At 41.9% G+C, this 26,358-nt stretch overlaps 1 protein-coding gene across 1 annotated transcript in view; it reads right to left on the reverse strand.

Annotated features, from left to right (window-relative positions):
* Positions 1-10,888: 10,888 nt before the first annotated feature.
* MEOX2 (mesenchyme homeobox 2) overlaps positions 10,889-26,358 on the reverse strand; it is a 93,314-nt gene continuing 77,844 nt past the window's right edge. The window contains exon 3 of the mRNA XM_066628998.1: positions 10,889-11,368. Within this exon, the coding sequence (XP_066485095.1) occupies positions 11,144-11,368 (225 nt within the window). The 3' untranslated portion in view covers positions 10,889-11,143. The remainder of the gene's footprint in view (positions 11,369-26,358) is intronic.

A 26,358-nucleotide genomic window follows, 5' to 3' on the forward strand; every position in this document is an offset into this window, starting at 1 on the left:
ACAAAAGGATTGCTTAAGACCCAAACTGGGACATTGCAACTCCCTAACCAGGGGTAACTGGTTGCTATCCCCTTAAGGTGACCTCACAGTAGTCATAGCAGGTTTTTAAAAACTCACAGTGGGTTGCACTGGCCCTCCAGAGAGTGTGGGGAAAGACTGGTGCGACCCCCAGCAAGTTTTTAAAAACACTTTTTTGCTGCAGCTTCACAATCACAGGAGTGCCTTCACCTTCCCCTCCCCCGCAAAGACTTATGAGATCTCAAACTCTCCTGAAGAATTTGTTAACTTCTGGCTTAAAGGATTGTCTCCTTGTTATATATAGGTCACATGGAAAAATGTAAGGCCATAATCAGCCTCTCCAAGGAGGTAATCCACTATCCTCTGGGATGCTTTCATGGAAATTAATAGGTGCAGATCAAGAGAGCCCAACAGTATTCATGCAGGTGATCAACAGCACAATCTTATGCATGCCTATACAGAAGTAAGTCCCATTGTACCCTATGGGACTTACTCCCAGGAAACTGGGTATAGGATTGCGTCCCAAAATCCTGTAGGTTATTCACAAGCAAATTTATTATATCCGGTACTTCATGTGAAGTTACTGCTCAATTGAGTAAGATCTGCTACGTTGTCAGTGCATGTCTGTTTTTGGTCTTTTGTGTCTTAATCTTTTGAGCATCAACAATATTGTGAAATCCCACAGGGAGGTCAAAGTCAGGAAGTGTCAGAAATAAACTGGAATGAGGCCAGGAGGAAACGCTAGGTAGTATTAGTGCCTGTTGGTTTGGGGATTCAAAAGCTGACACTTTTCTCCCCTGAGTCAATATTGTTCTAATATCCTGGAGCAACAGAGCATCTCACAGAGGAGATGTAGAACCAAGGCCTGGCAAGTCTCATATGTTGAGAATGACAGAGGGATTTTTTTTAAAAGTTAGTATTCTACAGAGACACATGCACTGTGTTGTATGATATGTTCATTGTTCACCCAGTTCACCCACTATGATATTGTTCACCCAGTTGTTAATACTGGCTCTCACCAATCTTGTGCTTGCCTACATATAAGTTCCTCAGAGTTCAGTTAGATTAATTTTGTGTAGACATACTTTGGAATTGACTGTGCATTAGGTGAGAGCTAGTGTGTGAGTCTAGCACCACCCACAGGTGCCAGACAACATTGATGGAACATCTATGATCTTCAATGCAGGTTTGAAACACCTGAAATGATGGTGGATGCTAGCCTGCCATGGCAGTAACGTTTATAGAATGTGCACTGTAAGACAACGCTTTCTTGAATCTGGTAGGTGGGGTTCTCATTGCTCTTGCAGGAAGGAGAGATCTCCTACCAGCAGTGAAAGCATAGTTTACTCCTTTGCCATGGGTAGGCAGAAATAAGTCATCAGACTGGAATGAGTCCATGGCAGTCAGCAACTACAAAAGGCTAGCCTGCCATCTCAGCAACTTTTACAAGCAGAGTCAGCATTCAAATGCAACGTTATTCCTCCAGGGATATTTTATGAGTGAATTTTGCCCGGGACTGTGTGTATCCTGCACTTTCTGCACACATTGCACAGTTTGGGGTGTGAGGACAGGCACAGAGTTCAGCATAAAAATTCAGAATAAGATTCAACAAGGGAAAAAAGGATTCCCAACTTTGTGTTTCTTAGTAATTCCAACAGAGAGAATTTGCAAGGGAGAATCAGGCAGAGAAAGATTATTAAGCAAATTAATTCAACCCCTCAAAATGCCACCCAGCCCTCCATTTCCATTAACTGGCAGGCACATGTCTAGGAAACAAGTTTTGCTGTATAATATGCTTTCCATACATTAAAAAGCAGATTTCTCTTGTTAGGTTTCTAGTCCTTATGATTATGAAGAAGATTAATGGGTGATGCCCAGGGACATTTCAGAAATCAAAGATCAGCTGATAATGACTGCTAATTTGGAAGTGTAAAGTTCCGAATAGTTCCTTAAGTCTTCCAGTGGCTTGCAAAAACAGAAGAAAGGCGCAATCCTAAGTAGGTCTACTCAGAAGTAAGTCCTAGTGTGTTCATTACTCCCAGGAAAGTGAGGTTAGGATTGCAACCGAAATCATACAAAATAAATGAATATATACATAAATCTCTTTGCCCCGTTTATTCAGTCCGTAGTATTCGGTTTGTGCAAAATATGAGTTTGCTGTTTTATTTTGTTGTTTCAGAATATACACAATGCAGGCTGATATATTCAGTCCTGCGAATGTACTTGGTGTCTCACAGATTTGCAAGGATAAATCTCTCCTGTGTCACACTTCTATGGCAAGTCATAACAAAGAAAGTAGGCACTTGTTGAGAGTTGCCAGCTTTATTCCCAGCAGGACTCCTGCGTTTTTAGCAATTGTACAGAAATTCAGCAGGTGACTTCTTAGCTGGAAACTCTCACTGTTGCGCATCCGAAAAGGTTTTGGGCATGTAGGTGGTCTCAGAAAAGTGAGTTTGCAAGACTGGGACTTTCGGTATATCCCTAAAACCTGGATCCAGAAATTCTCTGGACTATTCTTGGTTTGTTTTATTCAACACCCATTGAGATAATTTGCTAAGTTTATCCTTATGCAGTCTGCATGTAATTTTAGCAGGATCTTGGCTCCCACTTTCGCCAGGTTGTCTCACCGCACATGCTGGCTTTTTTATTATTATTACTATTATTCATGTCTTGCTCATCTTCAAAAAATTCCACAGTAACTTTAAACAGGAATCTGGCATTGCCAAAAAGGAAACAATCCCAGTAGTACAGCATGCCCAGTGCTTTGTGTATATCTCATTATCACAAGTCACTGAAACATTCAGATGCTGAGTATATTAAGAACACCAGGGCCAATCTTGCATCACAGTAAAAAGCATTCTTCTCAGAGGGATGGTAGTTATTTGAAATTATCCAGATGCAAGAAGGCCAGACAAAAAACAATCCTACCTTATACTCAGCAGTCTGGGTTTAATTTGCAAAAAAAGAAATCCTCAAGCCTTTGTTTACACCCTCTCACAATTATGCCTTGCTCTCTAATCTGAAAAGGAGGGGGGCTAAACACTGACACATATGTCCTCAGTGACCAGAGGACATATGTGCACTCTGAGCATGTTCAGAGGCCGATATACTTATTGGTTCCAAAGATTAGCCCTAGCATTGGAAACAGATTCCAGGTTGGTGGATCTTGGTTCTTCAGATGGTATTGTTTGTCACAGATGTGTTCTGCCTTTCTCCCAATGGCCTCCAGTGGCCCTGTAGGGCCAGGTTAGACATGCAAGACCATCCAGAGGTCCCTCAGCAAACTGCCCTCCACAGGCCCCTTCCTAAATTTGGGTAGACCTTGTGAGAGTTGGTCTACCACCATCACGCAGAAGTATAGAAGCAATCCTGAAATCTGCAGGAGAGAAATCATTTAACAGAGCAGTTGGGACTCCTGCAACCCAAAATGCCCAGTTTCATACTCTGAAATTGCCAGAATAAATTTGTTTTCTATATGTTTCATTGTTTTCCTCTAAGCTTCACATTATTATCCAACAGTAACTAATAGGATTTCAGATTCCCTCTCAAGCAACAGCTCAGTTAGCACAAATAATGTATATGTATTCTTCAATTCAATTTCTTTAAAAAAGCAATTTTATTTCAGGGTCTTGGAGATTCCTTGAAAGGCTCCTTTAAAGGAATTTAACAGAACTAGAATCTGGATGTACAAACGAAGGAGACCCTTCATGTTGAGAAGCTTAAACCTAATGAGCCAATCCACATCCTCAAAGTTTATTAATGCTTTTAAATATAGTACTCACGTCTGTGGCACAGATTAAAAGTCCTGTCTTGTAATTTTCACTCTTAAAAAAAAAAGCTCCCTATTAAAGCTCTGATTTCATTTTATGTTCTAGGATGCTATAGTTTCCCAACAGAATATGGTAATTTTAGGCAATTGCAAGGTTTTACCATGCTTGCTTAACAGATGATTTCACTTTAAAACACCTGCCCAGAGAATAATGAGCAGTCTGCAACCTCTCTCTCTCCCTCTCTCTCTGCGTGCGTGCATGCGTTTAAATAACAATACTTCCATATACTAAGGATGACATTTTTCATACCAGACAGTCAACAATGTATGTTGGAAACTAGCCAAACTGTCTACAAAAACTGAGAAATTTAAGACAGGCATCTGAGTGGAAAGAGACTTCCTTCCCCCCCTCCCCACTATATATGAACATCTGTTAAAACCCACCCTAATATAAAATGTGTTACTCTTTCTTATCTAATGCCATACAATGAAATGAAAACGATATGATGGCAGACTCCAGGACCAGCCCACCCATAAGGCCTAGCAAAGCGGCTGCTTCAAGTGGTGGGCTGGGGAAGATAGCAAATTTGCGGGCAACCTGAACCCACTCGGTGGCTGTAGGAAAGGCGTTCCCTCTCAGCCTCGGCTTCCTTGCTGCAGCATGGGTATAATTATGTTTACTTTTCTTCCAGGGTTATTGTACAATCAATATCGAGATATATGTGAAGTAAGGACAAAAGCAAGATCTTATATAAGATTCTTTAAGCATCCAGAAAGTGCTATACAAATATTAACTATAACTGAGCAGGAAGTAAGTTTCACTGACCACAGTGGGAATTACATAAGTAAACAGGTAAAGGGTTGCACTGTAATCCTGTAATGATGAGTGCACTTATGGCCAGATCCAAATCCTGTTAACTCAGTACTTTATCTCATTTATTTCAGTGCTCAGTTTTATAACCTTAACAGGACATGCACTCCTTTCAAATCTGCAGGGCTTCCTTCAAAGTAAGTGTGTGTTGGACTGCAATCCTCAGGACACCTGTTTGGTTATAAGCCCCATTTAATTCAGTGGGCTTTATTTCTAGGTTCTGTTCTTACTTCAGAGTAGATGTACACAGAATTGCACCATACCTTCTGGGATATAAGACATACGTATACAATCAGGAATACTATTTAAAGTACACACCTGGTTATACCTGTACATGTGTGTGCTACAGTAGACAGTTGACGTTCCAGTGTTTCACTAGTTACTTGCATGGATGGCCCAGTTCTACTCGAGCATTTCTTTGCCACTATGTTCATGAGAATGAATGAATAAGTCATTGGATGCAGGGAATGATCTGTATGCACGCTGAAGCACTTGTTCCCTCCAAGGAATTGCCAGACCAGGGCAAATGAGCATAAACCCATGTATCCAATTTGTGCCAGATTCAAAGCACACTGAAGTCAATTTTCTGAATTGCAAATTCCTGCAAAAATTACTTCTGGGAGTCTTGTGCACACAGCAGAATCATCTTAGGCAACTATGTTAGTGTAAAGCAATGTAATGTTTTGACTTCCAGCTGGAATGCTTTATGAATTAAAAGGTCATGCAAACATTTCCTCTCTAAACTGCTTATGTGTAAGCATTCATAAGAATCATAGAAATATCGTATTCTGATGGGTCATATTTAGGCTTGGCTTCTTTTCTTACTGGAATGCATAGACTCCTGTGCATTTTTAAAATTATTGTTACGAAGGTAGTTTTTAAGATAAAATGTACCTTGGCAGCCACATACTTCAGTGCTTTGTCAGCTGCACATGTGACTTGTTTGGGGGGGGAAAAGTGATAAGTTTCTTGAAAAAGTAAGATACGTAAAAGGAAGAAACAATTCACAAGAAAACAACAATAATATATGAGGTAAAATGGTTCAACCAGTTTTCTACAGTTATACACTTGTAAATACTGTATCAGAATGCCCAATAAAGTTAAATATTCTACAATGTCAAAGGAAACAATATTTATAGCACAAATTATTACTCAGACTGCTTTACAAGTTCTCAAAAGCTTGAAGGACTGGCTTCTAGTCAAGTTCAAAGTTCATGTTTATATTGCACTTTGTGTTCAAAGCAGTTCCCAGACATTACCCTCACTTAAAACAGCAACAATCATCTTACAAAGTAGGCCATTCCCAGACCAGAGATGAAAATTGAGACCAAGGGATAATAATTTACATACTCTGCCCCCCTTCCTGCCCTATCTCCTCCCCATTCTGCCTAGCCCCACCCCTGCTGCCATTGGGCTTACCTTGCTAGTTATGGCAGTGGTTCTCCCACACTACCACTTTCGGCAATGATCCTCAGATGGCTCCTGGAGGCACACACTGCCAGAAGCTGTTCTATGACAGCAGAACAGTGTTCTGAACACAAACTCCTCCATGAGATGGCCCAATTCTGGAGAGGACTGAGCAGGAATTCAAACCACAGCTAACTCAACATTATGGGCATTAAAAACATGTCTTCATTTTCATCTGTGAAGCTATGTCAGCATAGCCCAGCATTCCTTTTGAAAAACACTACCAAGGCAAACAGATACAATATATCTAGTATACGTTTATTTTGTATTTCATTAAAAAAATTATTAACGCTAATGGTTCATTCATTTATTAACCTAAAGCACGTCTATCGCTCTGTTCCATAATTCAAGTTCCAAGGCAGCTAACAAAAGCATCAAATTTTTAAGCATGAATTTTTAGAAGTTGATAATGTACAAATCATGTTTAAAAAAAATGGGGAGGTGGTTCAGGCCAGGCTGTAACAGCTATATCAGAAAAAAAACCAGTAAAACACTTTTGTAAATACTTATGTGACAGTAATTCTGTCTCCAGATGGAAAACTTCCTGTAAATAAGAAGGAGCCTTATCACCCATGGGGATGAATTTCTTTTTGTGGTTCTCCCTGAGATTTCCATTGAGCACGTGGAGTTTGCCCATAAACTTAGTGGGTCCCCTGAGATGTACAAGGGGATTGAAGGAACAACAAAGGGGAAAGGTCATCCAGATGGAAGCTTTGTGCCGCAACTGTGTCTCAAATCACGCCTTCCACCCCTTTCCCCCTCTGTTTTAACTCCATTGCAAACATCCCTGCCAGTGCTCCTGAAATTAGTAGCTACTTTGTAGGCCTGATTCTGTGTTTATCCTCAGTACATAGTATAGGAATATTTTAAGGAGAAAAATAGTGCATTTTCCAAAATATTTACAGAATTCATGTTCCTTAGGGAACATATTCAGTTACAGCATAGAAGTGGTTAAAACATATTTGCCAGGCTTGCAAGTTGATCCTAAACTGTGTATGGAGTTTGTTTGCACAGGCCTCAAAATACATACCTACCCGAGAGACATCACTGGATAAAAGCCAGGATATTCAACATGAGGACCGGAGCTGAATTTTTGTTATTACATCACACTTTTTGGGGGGTTTTTTTTCTGCTCCACAAACACTGCATATGTTTAAGGTCTAAAGTTTGGAAAATTGTAATAATTTGTAATAATATCAACTAGTGATAAGGCAGAATCCTAAATAGGGAGGTTTGGGCAACTGGGACCCTCTCCCCCTGGAGTTCTATTCCAAATCCAGTTAGAATTGGAGCCCAGACTCCTTCAGAATCCTGGCCAAATTCCAATTGGATAATTTTTGGCTGGCCCATTGTGAGTTATCCTTGCTGTCCATTTTCCCCAGCTGATCAAAGGGGCAGGGCGGCGCAGAAAACTCTCAAACATACCAAGTCATAGTAGGGGCCTCATTTTCTTCCAAACCTGGTTGAAGTCTGGATTATTTTGCTGAGCATCTGGAAGATATGCAGATGAGTCATGGATCACCAGTCTCCATTCATGATGCCAGTTGCTTACAAAGATGGGTGTGCTTCTGTGGCTCACCCTGAAAATGCTTGGGGCTTTCTGTACGTTCTGGTCAAAGACACAAAAACTTTAATGGGACTTTCCATGTTCTCCACCCCCCTCTCCCCCCCCATTGTCTTTTTTTAAATAGTAGATTGTGACCCCCTTTGGGACAGAAAATCATCTCATTTTTGCTATGCAAACCACTTGGAGAACTTTTGTGTTAAAAAGTATATGCAGTAATAATAATTTGAGCATTCAAAAAACCTTAATTTAGTATCCACTATACGTCCACTATGTATAGTAGTGCAAAAGCAGTTACAATGGAGATGGAGAACAGGAAGAAGGAAGTAATGGAGGAGGTATAGGAGGAGGACATGGTGGCAGCCAATTCCCCCATAAACAGCTTCTTTTTGGGCCAGGGCTATGATAACATCCTCCCAGTACCCTTGGCTGGAAATAACGCTGCTATTTGATTACCAGTGAATACCCCTGCTTCAAATGGTTTCCTTATCCAGGCAGCCCAATCCTATGCCCCAGTGATACCCAGTGGCGGTGAAATGGCCACCGCAGTTTCCTGTGGGATTGGGGCATCTGTCAGAGTCTTCTTGGGTAAGGGAACAAATGTCAAGCTTGGCAATAGGTCTTCTTGGATCTGCACCTGCTGTTTACTAAACCAAGCAGGATGGAAGCATAGAATTCAGTGGCAGATGCTGCCACCATTCCCACTTCCTTCCTGGACCCATTCCTCCCCTTGGTCTGCCCCCTTTGCCTAGTGCTGCCCTGGAATAGGATCAGATCCTTAGCATCTGCTGAAGGGTTTCCAATCTGCAGGTGTGAATGTTATCTCTGTGGTCCTAATGATTCTTCCTGGATGTGTGCTTCTAATGGTCAAGGAGGTCATCCAGTAGATCCCATAATTCACATTCAAAGCACAGGAAAGATTCTACCTTGAAAGGATGGGGTTTGGTTAAGTTACTCCTGACATATTTATCATAAGCATTATTAAAGAACCTAAGAAAACAGAACTCTCTCCCCTAGCTAACCATACTATTTGATGGTCTGAAAGTCTGCTCCCTAACATTTTATTGGGAGATTATTTCAATGCTAGATTTATTGTACAGCAGCAACAAAATAACAAGTGTCAAAAGCTTGTTGAGTATTAATAATAATAATATAATATACAGTATTTATATACCGCCTTTCTTGGTCTTTATTCAAGACTTTATTCAAGGCGGTTTACACAGGCAGGCTTATTAAATCCACGCAGGGATTTTTACAAATTGAAAGAAGGTTCTCTCTTTCAAGAACCACCACATTCAAGATGTTACGCTCCGATCTGGTTTAACATTCTGGCCTCCATCCTCCCACGCTCCGAGCAGATGGAACAGCTCAGCTGCAGCTTGCCAGCTGCTTCAAGGTCGCACGGTGCCGGTGGCCTCGAACTGCCGACCTTGTGGATGTTAATCTTCAGGCAAATGGAGGCTCTACCCTCTAGACCAGACCTCCTGCCCAGATGAATTATGATGAATTGGAATTTTCTTTTTACATATTACTGTTGCTTCGTGTATTTGTTTATTAAAATAGCTTAGCTGTTTCTTATGTGTTAGGTGGAATGATCTATTTATGGTGCGATGTGCAAATGTTTAGCTTACATCACATTTTTGAATACTTGCCATTTTTTCCCTCCATTTCCACAAGGTGCAACAAAATACCCAGTTCATGTGTGCCTTAGATCTGGGAAAATGGTTTAATGCAGTTCTTGTTGTTCTTGGCCAAAGAATTCTTTAGTTGAGAATTGCTTTTTCCTGCTAGAGGAAGGAATTTCCCCAATGTATCATGGTAGAAGCTTCATCCGAGATGGAAAACTCAGTTTTGTACTATCTTAAGAAAACACCGGTGCAGTTTTATAGCCCTCTCCATTCTTGGCATTTTGAGATGCCCATGAAAGTGCCAAAGGAAAACAAGGATTATTTCAAAAGAATCATTTATTAAACATTTCCTTTACAAAGTACAATCAATGTTTTGTGTAAAGGTTGGTTTTAGTATTTCACTGTATGTACACAAAAGCTTGGAAGAGAAAAGATGCCATGACCTTTGCATTTTGCATACAGAGCTCTCTTTAAAAATCTGTGACCCTTAACAGGGACAGTCAACCTGGCCTTGTACATTTCGCAAAATTATGGCATTAATACTTGAATATGAAATGACAATACTGAAGATAAAACAGTGTCCAATTTATTACACAAGCCGCTATTCACAATCCAATTTTACTCTGAGACTGAGGACGCAATCCTAACCAACTTTCCAGCACCGAGGTAAGGGCAATGCAGCTCCGAGGTACTCAAAGCAACTGTTACCCTGCACATGTCTGATCATGTCTGATCTCGGAAGCTAAGCAGGGTCAGGCCTGGTTAGTACTTGGATGGGAGACCGCTTGGGAATACCAGGTGCTGTAGGCTTATACCATAGTCTTTCAAGACTGAAGGTCGCCAACCATTCCCTTACCTTGAAGAGGTCTCCGTGAGTGCCACCCAACTGCAGGATGCAGCATCAGCAAACCTATGCCAGTGCTGGAGAGATGATTAGGAGTTGGACCTGATCACTACTTTGGAGTGAATGGATTGTGACCAGCACCTGCGGTGAGCCAAGATGTTAGATGTACATAAAATGTTCATGAATTGGTAATAAATTCTAAATATGAATGGATGATTTTTTTTTTTCCTGGCAGATCATTTATGTTCCTATAAAAAAAAAAAAAAACAACTTTGCTGTTATAAAACAAGAAAATTCAAGGAGCAAGATTTAATACTTCCTATTAGCAGCAGTTGATAGTAAATGCAACATAAGATTTGTTTTGTCTGTGGTATAAGGACTTTCCTTAGCAGACTCACTTGAATGGTTCACTAGCTGAACACAATTGCCTGCATGTATTATATCTCTGGGACAACAAAACAAAAATAGAGAGACCCCCCAAAAAAAAAAGCCATTTATCCTCATGAGTGACTATTGCCATTGGCTAATATGAACGCATTGCTAAAAATGAATGAAAAGTAAAAATGCTGTAAAGTAGATATATACAGAGTTAAAATACATTTCTTACTCACTAGACAGTGTTTCTGTTGTCACTGTGTTTTTTTGTTTTGATTTCTTCAGAATATTAAATGTACTGACAGCATTGGCATTTTCAGTGCAAGCTAAAGCAAAAAATACCTGCCTGTTGTCATTGAGATGACAGACAAATCTGGAATGTTCAAAAGCAAGTTTATCTCCTGCTACCAAGGCACCTTTAAGAAATGGCACTTACTGTATTCATCTTTAAAAAAAACAAAAACAACCAAGGGTAGCAGAAATCATTAAGTCCACATTTTTTTAATTATTGCCAAAGTCACTTGCATATGTTAACGATGTCCATGTAAGGCTTGCTGTGTTAGCATGTCTTTCCTGAGAACGGAGCTGCGACTCCTTCGTGTGTTTATCATAAGTGCGCGTGGTCCGAGCTGTGATCGCTGTGATCGCTGTCATCGTTTGCTAGTGAGTCCCCTGTGTGCTGGAGGCTGGCTGCACCAATCCCAGAAAGCTCCGAGGGGAGCAATGTGCCCTTTTTCACGTTCACCAGTTCTTTTTCTCTTGCCGCAGCCCCTTGCTGCCCCCCCTTTACCCGCTTCCATTTCATCCGTCTGTTCTGGAACCACACTTTTACCTTGAAGCAAAACAACAACAAAAGAAAACAAGGTCACTGAAGGTTTGTCATATAGCAATACGTGGTCACATTACTGACAATGAACCATCTAGAACTTCCAGCCCTTGCAAAGGGGAGAATATTGATCAGTGTTCACTCCAGCACTTGCCAGAGTTAATATGGAACATTGATGTAAACAAAGGCAAAGGTTGCTTTCAGTGGATGCTTTTGGTGGAACGGAATACAGAGAAACAGGGCCATAGACACAGGGGGCTAGGCAATCCTCAGGGTAATTCCAAGCCCTTCTCTGAATTTATGACTTTCATCTTTTCAGACATAAGTCTTAACCCTGTTCGCTAAGGGAAAAGGAGAAAGCAGTCTTCCACCTAATTGTCCAATAAGAAATAAACCTGATCCTTTCCAGTTTTTTCCCCACCATGAACGCAGAAAAGACCCTTACTTTTTCATGTTATAAAATTAAAATTTATTGTATTCATATTTCATACATGGACACAACTTTAAATATATTAGGACACAATCCAGCCCTTGACTTGGGTCAGTGCAAGTCCCTTGCGCCAGCCCAGGAGGGTCGCAAACGTTCCTAGGGAAGAAGCTGGGCCGGCACTGAGAGGAGGCTTCCTCTGAGTGCCTTGTGACAGTGTGGCTGTGCCGACACAAGGCTCTGAGGTAGGCGGGGGTTGGGGAGGCGGGAGGGAGGGAGGCGTTCCTGGGCGAGGGGAGGGTGGGCAATGGGTGGCTCCAGGGGGGTGGGGAGCGGGAGGTGCAGCTGGGATTCGGCAGGTATGCCGGATCACAACCCCTGTTCCTGAGGAGAACAGAGTGGCTCCAAGCTTCTCTTCTTGGACTTGCGCCACCTCAAGAGGTGGCACAAGTTTGAGGAGACCCATAGGGGCCAGCAGTCCTTACCTGGAGGTAAGGGGAAATGTTTCTCCTTGCCTCTGGCTGAGCCGCTTGTGGCCCCTGTCCTGCACTGGATACAGCGTAAGCCTCTTGGCTCGCCTAGTCCAGTACAGGGTAGGATTGCGCCCTTAGACTAATGGAGGCTAATAATGGCTATGCACTGCCTCCAGGTTATGCACCAGTATCACTCTAAATGTAATCATGGCAAGATCAATGGCAAGATAGAAATGTCCTTTTGTCTCCTGCTTGTGGGCTTCCCAGAGGCAGCTGGTGGACCACTTCAGAAACAGGATGAGAGAGGTCTTTGGCCAGGTTCATCAGGGCACTACTGTATCATTTGTTTATTGGTCACATTTTTATATTGCCCTTCCTCCAAGGAGCGCAGGGTGGAGTATATGGTTCCTTCCCGACTTTTTAACTTCACAACCACCCTGTGAGGTAGGTTTGACTGAGAGATAGTGACGGACCCAAGGTCACCCAGGAGGCTTTGTGACTGAGAGAGGACTTGAACCTGGATCTTCCAGGTCTAACTATAACACCAGAACCACTACATCATGCTGGCTCTTACACTTTCTCCCAACAATTATGTGAGATAAGTGAAGTTGAGTATTACTGATTGGCCCAAGGTCACTTTGGTGAACTTCATTTCAAAATTGAAATGTATCCCTGGTCATAGTCTGACTTGCTAGCACTACACCACACTGAACCCTCATATCTATGTTATTATGGCTGTTCTACCATTATTCCTCACCCCTTTAGGCCTCCTAAGATTATCAAAATGTCTGATTACAGGCATGCAGATAAGGAAAGAAGGCTGCAGAATTTCCTGCAGAGGGTGGCAAAGTCAGTCATTTGCTGGAGCTCCAACACCAGCAATCGGCACCCATCACAACAGTGCAATGTGTAGAGACGGTGAGAGAATTTTCTCTACACATGCCCTGTCCTTTCCTGGTCAAGAGGTCCGTCCCAATGAGTGGGCTCCAAAAGTCCAACAGTTTTAATTTAGAATAAAGCAATCAGATGATAAGCTTTTATGTGAAGTTTTGTAAGCTTCCCCTTGTATGTTTTATCATTTCCATGTGGTCATCTGAAGTTCCTCTTCTGCAACAGCTGTATACATTAATACATTTCATTTAAGTCATATTTTTGTAGCCAAGAAAGAGAGTTCCAAAAAGCTAGAGGGTCTTCTGCCAGTGTTAGCCAATGTGCCATCGTTAAGAGTTTCAATAGGTGACATATTGGCTAGCCATTGTTGTAAAATCCTGGAGCACAGATGTTCATTTGCAGAACTGGAAAAAGAGAAAGGTATTTTTCTTTTGTACACCATTACATATACTGCTCAAAATGTAGCTTTCTAAAACAAAAGCTGGATAGAAAAGTCTTACAATATTGAATGCATTAAAATAAAGTTGGCGTGTCCTTGGCTATGATACCTTATTTGTTACTGCTGAAGGAAAACACTGAAGAATATTTGCAAGAAGATGCATTATGTTTCCAGAAATTGGAGGTGAGAACTTTTTTTGGCTTCTTTTGTCTAAGCGGCCGTGCGTGCATGTGTTAAACCATCTCACACCTTTCAAAGGCTGATTTAACTCTGCAAGAACATTCTTACACTCAATCTGTAGATTTTATAAGCTACAATTACAGCTCCCACAATATGCCCCTCCTCCATCTGTTTACTTATCATCTGATTGATGAAGAGCCCAGTAAGATTCAAAAGCTTGCTGGCTGATATACTGTTGTTTTGGTGCAAATAAAGGCATTATTCAACTTGGAATTGTGAATTTTTATGCTACATTATTAGTAACATAAGCAACCACATCATTTCTGCAAGCCTAACATGGTGTGCATATATACATTGCCTCCACACAACTTTGGCTAAATGAGAGAAGGAAATGGCCATTAATGCAGTCTAAGCTCTGCCTCTGTTGTCCGGTGCGCTCCAAAGGGCTTCCTCCCCACCCTGAGGGATGGGGCAAAATGCTGACCACATTGAGCCTTCATGATTGGCCCCAATTTTACAGTTGAAAAATAGACTTTGAGAATTAAGTTTAGATCTATGCCATGGAGTTTACATTCACACTGATGAGCTTGTTGCACTCTTATTTGCTTTGCAACTACATATCTTGAAACAGGGTGCAGTAACTCCAGATTGATTTGAAGTTCCTAGATCTTGCCTACTACTCCCTTTCTTCTATGCCAGTGGTTCTCAAACATTCAGCACTTGGACTCACTTTTTAGATTGAGAATCTGTCAGGACCCACCAGAAATGATGTCATAACTGGAAGTGACATCATTAAGCAGGAAAATTTTTAACAATCCTAGACTGCAATCCTACCCACACTTTCCTGTGAGTAATTCCCATTTACTATCATTAGTAAAAGCATATACACAGTAGTCTGTTAAAAGTACAGAGCTGTACTATTTCCCCAGATGCAGTCATATGCCATGGTAGCATCTAATATATTAAAAATAAAGTATTGAAATGAATGGGGTCCAACCTGAAATTGGCTCACAACTCATCTAGTGGGTCCCGACCCACAGTTTGAGAAACACTGTTCTAGGCAGCTCATTAGAGCCAAAACAGCTGACTAGTAAAATAAGATAAGAAGGAAAATACTGCTAGCTGCTCTGATGTTAGGAAATATTGATACCCCATCTGCCAAAAGCTTTCACAAAACCAATGTCAGAGGGCCTATAACATATGTACAATTCATGCTGTTCTTTGTGGTAAATTATATATGTCACTTTTCCAATGAATTTCCCCTAGTAAAATAGTAGTGCATTGCTGGTGCCAAACATTGTATTAAGCTATAATACAGCTTGGGGCTGATAGAAATCGGATGTTCAGTGAGCTGTGGATTATTAGCGAGTCTTCCTGTAAAATATTATCACATTTCCCTCATTATTTCTGTATTGTTAAATGTTGCTTAATGTATTATTTATTATTATTAATGCCCCTCACACACATGCACATGGTAATACAACAGAAAAAAAATTAGAAGATTAAATCTTCCCCTATAGCTGTGGGAAAGTACTGATGAAAAATGTACGGCAAGTTTTTAAATCACTGTTTGTGTGTACTATAGCACTACACACATCATTGAAAGCCAAAGGAAAGGTGAACCAGGACTGTCTAAGTTCATCTGCTGCATGTTTCCAGTGCCACTTACAACTGTGTTCAAAACTAGATCTTGCACAATAGCTAAATATAGGATGCAGTTTAAGAGGTGCATTAAGGACATATACATTTCACACTATTATAAGAACAGAAGAACAGCCCCACTGGATCAGGCCATAGGCCCATCTAGTCCAACTTCCTGTATCTCACAGCGGCCCACCCAATGCCCCAGGGAGCACACCAGATAACAAGAGACCTCATCCTGGTGCCCTCCCTTGCATCTGGCATTCTGACATAGCCCATTTCTAAAATCAGGAGGTTGCACATTCCTTCAAGGAACTCAGGGGTAACAAATGTGAAGTTACTCTATTTTATTTTCACAAAAACCTTGCAAAGGTAAAGAAATAATGCGTTCTCAAGGAGAACACCCAGTAAGCTCCATAAGTAAGTGAGGTTTTGAATCCACTTCTTATCCCAGGATAAGCATTCAATCTATGATACCACAGGGGACACTAACGAGCATGAAAAAGTCCATAAATCAGAGAGCTGTACCAAGGTGATTCCCTACATTCACTAATAATGTTGGGTGATCCATGTTTAATTTTCATTCTAACTACATTCTGCTATCAGTATGGTTAACATTACCCTGTTGGGACAGAGGATGAGAGTATTGGAAAAACCAATGCAGCAAACAGCAGAGAGGTTATTCACAAGAATCATGAGAGGTGAGAGCGATTAAGAGGCAGAGCTACCAATCAGGACTTCTCTAGTTCAAATCCTGCCTCTGCTTTGAACTCACTAGGTGGCCTTCAGGATATCGTTCCTGCTCACTCCTGTCACTCCAATTCCCAGCTGCAATAATACTTACTGGCTTACAGAGCTGTTGTAAGGTTTACATCAAAACAAGTGGTTTGCTCACTCAGAAAATGCTACACAGATCTTAAACAGCATCATGATAGGCATGAAGAGTGAGGCATTCAAAATGTGAATGTGATGGGAAGCTGTCTTATACCCAGTTGGACCATTGGTGCATCTCGCTCAGTATTGTCAACAATGAACAGCAATGACTCTCCAGGGTTTCAACTTTTTTTTTCTTATCTAAAGATGGAACTTGGGATCTTCTGCAACTTATGCACTTCCATTAAGTGGCAGCCCCTTCACAAAGAACTCAGGGTGTATCTTAAGAAGATGGGAAAAAATAATGTAAATACACCCCAAACACAAGGACCATGGTAATACCAATAGAAAGAAAACTTAACCAATGAAATTTTCAGCTCTAAGGCAGGCATAGGCAGAATGGGCAGGAGGTCTGGTCTAGAGGGTAGAGCCTCCGTCTGCCTGAAGATAACATCCACAAGGTCGCCAGTTCGAGGCCACCGGCACCGTGCGACCTTGAAGCAGCTGACAAGCTGAAGCCAAGCGATTCCATCTGCTCTGAGCGTGGGAGGATGGAGGCCAGAATGTGAAACCAGATCAGAGTGAAACACCTGGACTGTTGTGGTTCTTGAAAGACAGAACCTTCTTTCAATTGTAAAAATCCCTACGGGGATTTAATCAGCCTGCCTATGTAAACCGCCTTGAATAAAGTCTTGAATAAAGACCAAGAAAGGCGGTATATAAATACCTGTTATTATTATTATTAATGGGAAGAGGAAGGAATTCTGGCAGAGATCAGGGTAGGGAGGGGTATACAAAGGCTGGAAAGGAGGCAGTATTGGCAGCAGAAACTCTACCAAAATATCCTATTCCCCTTCTCAGCCTCGATCTACCTTCTGGGTCCATTTGGACTTGTGCCAATTGCTACACATTCAAGTAGACCCATCACAGCAGTTGAGGCTTACCTGGAGGAGACCAATGTGCATAGTTCTTATAAAAATGATTAGCAAGGAGAACATACAAGTCTGTTAATCTAGAGCAGGGGTCTCCAAATCCTGGCCCGGGGGCCAGATGTGGCCTGCAGCGAGTCTCTATCCGGCCCACAGCCAGCCTCTTGTCCTCTAAAAGCCTCTGGCCCACTCAACTGAACATGACCAGAGCTGTGCTCTGATTGCATCTGGAGGGTGTTCTGAGGGCCAGAGAGGCCGAGTGAATGAGCCCACTCATTCATTTATTCATTCATCTAAGTTCCATCTCTAATTTATTTATTTACATTTTATATTTAAATTATTTCTGGCCCTCAGCACTGCGCCAGATATTTCATGCAGCCCTCTGGCCAAAAGGTTTGTAGACCCCTGATCTACAGAATGCATACACAAATTAATGACAGATAACATATAGGTTAGTATGTGGAAATGATGCTAGTATCAGCAAAAAGCAAGAAAAATTAATTTAAACATGTAAAATGTCACATGTTATTAACTTTTAACGGAACGGTACTCTTGCAATGTGAAGCACTGTGATAGTTGGGATTATTTATAGGTCTGCAGCCATTGGGTAGGCTAAAGATAGGAAAACTCACTTCACTCTCGTGAGGCATAAAGCGGTAACAAAGAATCTTGTAGGTTATGGAAACTGGATGCCAGTCTAGACCAATCTTTAGGAATGATACAATAATATCCTGCAGAAGGAAAAAAAATTGACTGGTCTATTCTAATAGCATTCTTATTTTCTCATTGCCTATGAGAGTACAAGTGTGTCTAAGTAATTGTATTTTTATTTTGAATTACAGAGGAATGGCAACGAGAATGGAAAAATAGATAAAACTGCTTGAAATATAATAGGCCCAAATTGCAAAGGTCATATGTAAGAAGAGGTGTAAATTGGCAGGGGCCTGTGAGTCTAAGGAAGTGAGTAAGCCTGAGGGAGTCTAAGTCAATCTCAGGGAATCTACATTGGCTAGCACATACATGCACGGACTGGAAGAAAGCATAAGTTAAACCATCTGAGCCTTCCTCTAAATTTAGATGCCTTCTGGCAAAATTCAGAAGTGGTCTATGTAAAACGAGACAAACTTTTTTCTATCTGAGCTTTTCTCTTTACTTCTCCCCCCCCCCCCCCCATTAGACCTGAGACTGTGAATAAGAAATCTCAATTTGTGACTTGCACTGATTTTGGTACGGTGAAGGCAAATTAAGGGCAAGTGCATAAATAGTTTGGATAGACTGTCAGTTTGATTCAGTGTTCCCTGAATAAGGGGAAATGAAGGCACGGGAAATCAAAAGCTCAGTTGTTGCGCACATGTCTTGCATCGCGCATATGGTCCTACAGTTCAACTCCCAAATCTTAGGTAACAGGACTAGGAAAGCTCCTTACTGAGAGAAGATAGTACTGGACTAGAGATATCGCAAGCATTTTACCTTGAAGCTTAAGACATTGTTCAAAAGTTTGCCAACAGAATGAAAATGAATGTTGATGAGCCACAAAACTTTGAACCTTGTGAGCAAATTGACGACTCACAAAGATTCTTTTTTTTTTTAATAAAAGTTTTTATAAGCAGTTGATGAGCACAAAGATTCAGCCCTTTGTGGACCAGAACTGTGAAGTGGGGTGCAGAGGGACAGAGCCTTCCCACTGGGGTCCTTCGAAAAGCAAGATTTCTTTCTACTGGTATTACCATGCGGCCATGTGAGGCACCCAAGCACCCACAACCCACGCGCTCCACTTTTCAAAGGACTCCAGTGGGGAGGCTGTGCCTCACCTGCCGCTCACCCACTGCACTTTCCTGTTGTGGACACATTCAAGACTTTCTGAGAGATAAGGTTCATGGTTTGCAAAGTCTCATGCTTTTGTAGCCATTTGCTTGAAATGTGTGCAACAGCGCAATTTAACTGTAGGTTGAACAATGAGAACCAGTTGTGCATTGCTTAACAACAGGGATGATAACCGGCACCCCTGTTGTAAAGGGAGCCTTGACAAAGTCTCCAAAGCTCTGCTCCCCTGAGCCCTGTAGAGGCAGTGTGCCTCCAGGGGCTTCCCCAGGCCTCCAAATCCCTTATAAAGCCAAAAAAAAACAGTCACTTCTGGTTTCCCAAGGAAACTGGAAGTCATGTCTTTTTGGTTGTTTCAGCCATTCTGAGCCTTGCAGAGGCAGCATGCAGATACACACTGCCTCTGTGGGGCTCAGAAAAGCCCCCAGAAGCGAGGGAAGCAGAGCTTCCTTCAGCTTCAGAGGTTTGGGGGGAAGGGGACAGGGACCCGCGGCAGCTGTCGCGTATGCAGGCTGTTGCTGTTCAGAACATCGCTAAGCACATTCACCTGTACTTGTGTATCCTTATACTGGGCTAGATGAACCAATGGTATGGCTCAGTGTACGACATCCTCACATATATGTTCCAGCTAACTGTACCATAATGTGAAGGTGAGTGGATATTGCATACTTTTCGGTAAAGTCCATCTGAAGCCCAGTAGTAGTCATTCCAGGGGTGTGTATTATTCTATTTAATAGACAATAATTTAATAATTTAATTTAATAATTTTTAAATAATAGACATACGGATTCCCTTACCTTGAAGAGACCTCTGGGACTGCCCCCACCACCACGGGATGCAGTGCACACCCCATTGGCATAGTTGCATCAGTGCTGGAAAGCAGGATAGGATTGGGGCCTAAATAGAACTGCACAATCAATCAATCTGTCACTATGTCTCACAGTTCTTTCCATTTACTGAAACAAGCATATGCAGATCCTGAACATACTCAGTTGAAGCAAACTTGGCGAGTCACAAAGTAAGAACAGAAGAACAGCCCCACTGGATCAGGCCATAGGCCCATCTAGTCCAACTTCCTGTATCTCACAGCGGCCCACCCAATGCCCCAGGGAGCACACCAGATAACAAGAGACCTCATCCTGGTGCCCTCCCTTGCATCTGGCATTCTGACATAACCCATTTCTAAAATCAGGAGGTTGCGCATACACATCATGGCTTGTACCCCGTAATGGATTTTTCCTCCAGAAACTTGTCCAATCCCCTTTTAAAGGCGTCTAGGGTAGACGCCAGCACCACATCCTGTGGCAAGGAGTTCCACAGACCGACCACACACTGAGTAAAGAAATATTTTCTTTTGTCTGTCCTAACCCGCCCAACACTCAATTTTAGTGGATGTCCCCTGGTTCTGGTATTATGTGAGAGTGTAAAGAGCATCTCCCTATCCACTCTGTCTATCCCCTGCATAATTTTGTATGTCTCAATCATGTCCCCCCTCAGGCGTCTCTTTTCTAGGCTGAAGAGGCCCAAACGCCGTAGCCTTTCCTCATAAGGAAGGTGCCCCAACCCCATAATCATCTTAGTCGCTCTCTTTTGCACCTTTTCCATTTCCACTATGTCTTTTTTGAGATGCGGCGACCAGAACTGGACACAATACTCCAGGTGTGGCCTTACCATAGATTTGTACAACGGCATTATAATACTAGCCGTTTTGTTCTCAATACCCTTCCTAATGATCCCAAGCATAGAATTGGCCTTCTTCACTGCCGCCGCACATTGGGTCGACACTTTCATCGACCTGTCCACCACCACCCCAAGATCTCTCTCCTGATCTGTCACAGACAGCTCAGAACCCATCAGCCTATATCTAAAGTAGAATCTACTTTGATAGCTATCATGTCTGTCAATTCAGCCAGAGTGAGCAAAGGCCAACAAAGCTAGCTTCAAGCAGGCCAGTTCACTGATGAGGCAGATTGAGCAGGTTGCCTCAGGTCTGGCAGAGCAGAATCACCATAGCTACCAACCTCTGCTGCTTTTGCTCTTTCATATTTACCATTTTTGAAAAGGAGGAAAATGGAGCAAAAGAGAAAGTATGGAGGAGAACAAAATGGCAGGCCACAGTATTTCCGAACAGATACTCCAGTCTACTACACACCTCTCCTCACATTTCCTATTCCACTCCATCCTTCTCTTTTTCAAATACTGTACAGTGAAGAAGAGAATGGAGAGACATTTCACATGCTGCCACTGAGCCAGATGGTGGAGGATGGCAGGGTGGCGGCAGTAACAAGAAAAGAGTGGTAGGCAGATGGGGCAACATCAGGTATCCTGAATCATGTCCCAAAATTTCTTGGGCTGCTTCTCCTGCGACGCCTGCGACGCCGCTGGAACCAACCATATTGGCCTCTGCCTTTCCATTGGACCATTTCAGCGACATGGAGAGGGGGGATTTGCTGCATGGGTAACAGCCAATCCTCCATACCTACTTTACCCAGGCTTTGCGCACTGGAGAGGACACTCTGTTCCAGAACCACCATTCAGAGCGCGATACCATAGTCTTCCGAGACTGAAGGATGCCAACAACATAGCTTCTGGCTGTCTGGCAGAATCCAGTGAAAAGCAATATCTGAAGGAAGCCATGTAGGGGAAGGAATGACACATTGACAAACAAATGTAATAAGCAATAAGCCAGTCCAAATGGTAAGAAGAAGTTGATGAAATGGTGGTCAAGGGTATTCTGTTGGAGGTGAATTAAAAGGAGTCCTGATGTTAAGTGGACATCTAAATTACCTGTTCCTAGATGGACCTCTGAATTATGGAGAGATTAAGCGGGGAGACTCCCTTAAGAATTTGGCACTTCCAGGAGTCTTTCTGGAGTCTTATGGGAGTTGGGGAGAGGGGACTTATAGGACAATCTTCTAGGACATGTTCTGACATCTCTAACAGTAGTGGAAGCTGTCTGATGTTCCCTTGAATCCCACCTGCTTCCACCAGTGCCCCAAATAGTCTTCTTTATTTTTCAAACATTTCAGCCACTTTATTGGTAGGGACTGAGTCCAATATAGGATCACTAACGGCCCAATCCTATCTAACTTTCCATCGCTGATGTAGCTGTGCCAAAGGGACATGCACTGCCCCTCTGTGGTGGGGGACAGTCATGGTGGCCTCTCCAATGTAAAGGAGAATTTGTTCTCTTACCTAGGGGCTTCATTGCAGCTGCATCGGCAGTGGAAATTTGGATAGGATTGGGCCCTAAAATTTAAACAAGCTGCATACTAACATTGTTTTGGTATCACATGCTGCGTTTGAGGAGGCATTGATCTTTGAGGTCACTGAAACATCGAGATAATTAGATTCTTTAGAATTCATTGGAAAGAATTCTCCAACTTTCTCATGGGCAGTATTCTAAATAATTTTCTCCCACTGTTCTGGTGTTTATCCAATGCATATTGCACAAAATGGTGTAAAATACTAATACAAAGAGCAACAAAATTAATAATTAAAAATAATTAAAAAAAATCCAGTGTTTCCTTTGGGTTTCAAAGTGTCACTTTTAAGACACTTACTAACAGATTTTAAAATGCTAGTTTTATTACAAGGTGGCTTAAATTGCCCATTTAAAATTGATCCAGATTCCTATTTGCTTCACTGAGTGCCATTACACTGTCAAATTCTTTCATCTTATTTTATAAATAAGAACGACTTACACTGTTATACTTGGAAAGGAAAAAAATATAGCGTCAAACCACTTTTATCACTTGTGTGCTAAATATAACAATCTGTGAAGGATGTTTCATGTGCTATTTCCTCCAGAGATCAAATTCAGAGGGATGAAACATGAACTTCCTTTTGGATTTCATAGAAGAGTCAATAATGGAACTGATACATGATCCTGCTACATTTTAGGAATAAGAAGGATGTGTGAATTCTGAAAATCAGTTCTCTTGAATTCCTGTGAGCCTACACATTATAGAGTTCCTGTACATCTGAAACTGTCAAATGACTTGTGTTAATATATGCGTCAATATCGGCTCAGGAGAAATAAAATGGTCAGCATCCGAGAAAGAAATAGGGGTTCTAGGAAAAACAAAACAGTGGTTTTAAGGAAAAAACAAGTATGTGCAGTATAATCTTGTGTATATTTATTCTGGAGTTATGATTAAGAAGATTTATATTATTCTATTGCAGGGCTCTCCAGAACACAGATCTGGTGCCCAGCCTTTTCCCTCCCCTGCTTGAACAGCACTTACCATTCCATGGGGGAGCTGTTCTTCCCCACCACTGATCTTCCCCAAACAGAGCTCTGGCCCACAGCTTCCAGGTCCATTACCCCAGGAGCTACTGCACCCAGATTTCTGGGCAGGTGCAGCAGGCTGGAGCTCGGTTTGGGGGAGATCAGCAGTTGGAAAGGACTGCTTCCTGGCAGAAAAGTAAGTGCTGGGCCACCTTTCCCATTGCGCAGCAGTCTCCAGTTTGGAGACTAACAATTTACTAACTTAGAATATTGGTCCAAATACAAACTAATGAAAACGTGACCTTTTGTCAGTATTTTTGTGCAACTTCCAAAGCTCTTAAAGCCCTAATTTTTTTTTAACCTGAGCCACAAGTCACTTCTATTTATGTTATTCATATAATATATATTTCTCATTTCTAGAAATGTTTTAAGCAGTTTAAAACAATTACTCAAATTATCATAAAAGGAACCATAGAGAAAGGAAGACCTCCTGAAAGATGTTAATTTTCCCCAACATTTTAATGTGTGAAGTTAAGCTGATTAGCACTCCATAAGCATTTCTAGACTGAAACGCCTATGTTATCAAGCATATTAAATTAAATCAGCACACTTGACATATGCAAGATACATGTAAAAAACAATGCAGATTCCTGAGCTGATCCCAAAGCTCTTAGAATTCACTGAGGCTGCATATCAATGGTGGTGCCAAGCTAGCCTCTAGGCACCAGGCTCCTATGCTAGAAAGTTCCACTTGATTGAGGGACTTATTAACAGCAGTATAAATATTTTACTTCCTGTGTTGGTGCTATTGTGGCTGAGGGTGGCTGCCATCTGGAAAGGCTCCCAGTTCTCACATAGTCTCACATAGTTTCTCAGAAATCAAGCATGATTGATTTTAGTGGAATGAAGTGCAAAAGCTTATCCTATTAATATTAATTATTATTAATTAATTATGCAGCTGTCTGATTCCTACCCTTATAGCACAGTACTTATGATAAACCAGTAGTGGGAGATCACTGGCAGGGCCAAACCATTCTAAAATGGATTCAACAATGATGTACCAAATTGGAATCTTTCAGTTGGATCCAAAGGTGCCATTCCACTAATGGACAGCCATTTCTAGTCATGGAAGATTTGTTTCCAATTTAGTGGGAAAGCATTGCATAAGGAAAGTGACTGCATGTTCAGATAAGTTTTTTCTGCTCCTTCAGTTAGTTCTTCAGTTAGCACAAGAACTTTTGAAGATCCAAAATGACCCACTAGGATTTAGATGCTACAGCTTTTATCTTCCTGATTCTCCATGGTTCTCATATTGGAGTACAACTCCATGGAGGTGCCATAGAGCTAGTGGTCTTTTGCTAAATCAGGGGTGTCCAAACTTTTTGGCAGGAGGGCCACATCATCTCTCTATAAAAGTCCTTGCACAAAGCAAGAATGGCCTTTCCTTTGCTGTCACTGCTGCATCACAGATGTGAAACAGCAAGCAGTGGAGGGAGCCCTTGTGCCACAGCTCACGCGAAAGGTCGAACAGTTGGCCATCATGCTGAGAGCAGTTGTATCAGGCCAGCGCAGGCTCCAGTAAGTCCCTGGAGGGCCAGAGTCTCATTGGAGACTGGGGATTCCCTGAGGGCCAGATTGGGAGTCCCCAAGGGCTGCCAGTGGCCCCAGGGCCAGGGTTTGGGCACCCCTGTGTTAAATGATTGTAAAACAATTCAAGGAATGGAACGAAAACATTTTCTCCTTCTGCTAATAGTTCTCTGGATCCCAGCCATTTGTTTGGGACAAATGTTCCAGACCATCACTTCACCATTAAAGGGATGAAAGAAAGAAAACTGGTCTTTATTTCCAAATGATGGGCACAGTTCTGCAACAGTAAACATAAAGAAAGTTCTGTTTTCCTAACAGTATATTGGATCAGGAGTGTCAGACATAAGGTCCAGGAGCCAGATACAGCCCACAGAAGCTTTTTATCTGGTCCTCCGTCTCTCAGCTGTTGAGCAGTGCTGAGGTGTCACTGCTGAAAGGGCGACTCACATGATAATTGGACCCCCCCCCCATATCTTGAAATATGATCAAGGTTTGTGTATTTTTTCTTCTGTCACTTGCAGCTAATGAGTTCCTAAGTGAGAAAAAAGTGCTTATTTCTGGTCACGACCTGTTTAATGACATCATTTCCTGCTGAATGACATCATTTCCAGCCCTCAGCAGGCATCATGAATGCTATTCAGCCTGCTGTATGAAATGAGTTTGACACTAGATTGTGTTGACACATTTGGAAGAGCATATAAGTCACTTTAAAGCTTAATAATTCTACATAAGTGCATAAACAGTGGACTAGAAATAGGAACATGAGTTGCAGAAACAGTCATTTGATGGACTGAAGTGTCCCTTTTCAACAATTCTTTAAGTGAGAGGTGGCGATGTGGTTTATCCGAATACCTGCTAGTTGTTGTTTCACACCTTTATATGTTCTACATAGTACTAGGAACAAGACAGCTATGTTAGAGGAACCATTACAGCATCAGAAACTATTTCTAAATCAGCAATTATAAGCTGTTAGGCACATTTGCTCACTGGCATGTAAGCACAGCTTCCTTTCCCTTAGTTGACAACCTGGTTCATATTTAGGCTCCCCAAACTGATGATTAAGCTGTTGCTTAAATAGGTTGAGGAATATATGACCTCGTGCTGAACATCTCCTTGGGAGCAAGCACCAAAGAAAAATCTCTAGCTATGTCCGCTATATTTTGAGGAGCGTAGAACAGTAATGGGGGAGGGGGAAATGATATGGTTTGGGAGCCTGGGACAGATATATTGTTTCAGTGGTACAGGGCAGGAGCACAAAGGGAAAACACTTGATCAAAGCTTTTCCTCCCAGGGTTCAAACTCTGGGCTAACTTCAATGCAGGTGGCTTCCCTATAAAGTCCATAAAGTTTCAAGAAATGTCAGTGAGTGGAGAATTTACTCAGTGCACTAAAATGAAACCTGATTTTATATATATTAGTTTTCTCTTCCTCAAAATAATCTCTTTTTTAAATCCAGGAAAATAATGTGTTTTTGCATGCATGAATATGTACCCTAAACTGTACT

Source organism: Tiliqua scincoides, chromosome 5 (assembly GCF_035046505.1).
Source record: "Tiliqua scincoides isolate rTilSci1 chromosome 5, rTilSci1.hap2, whole genome shotgun sequence".
In the NCBI taxonomy this organism is placed as follows: Eukaryota; Metazoa; Chordata; class Lepidosauria; order Squamata; family Scincidae; genus Tiliqua; species Tiliqua scincoides.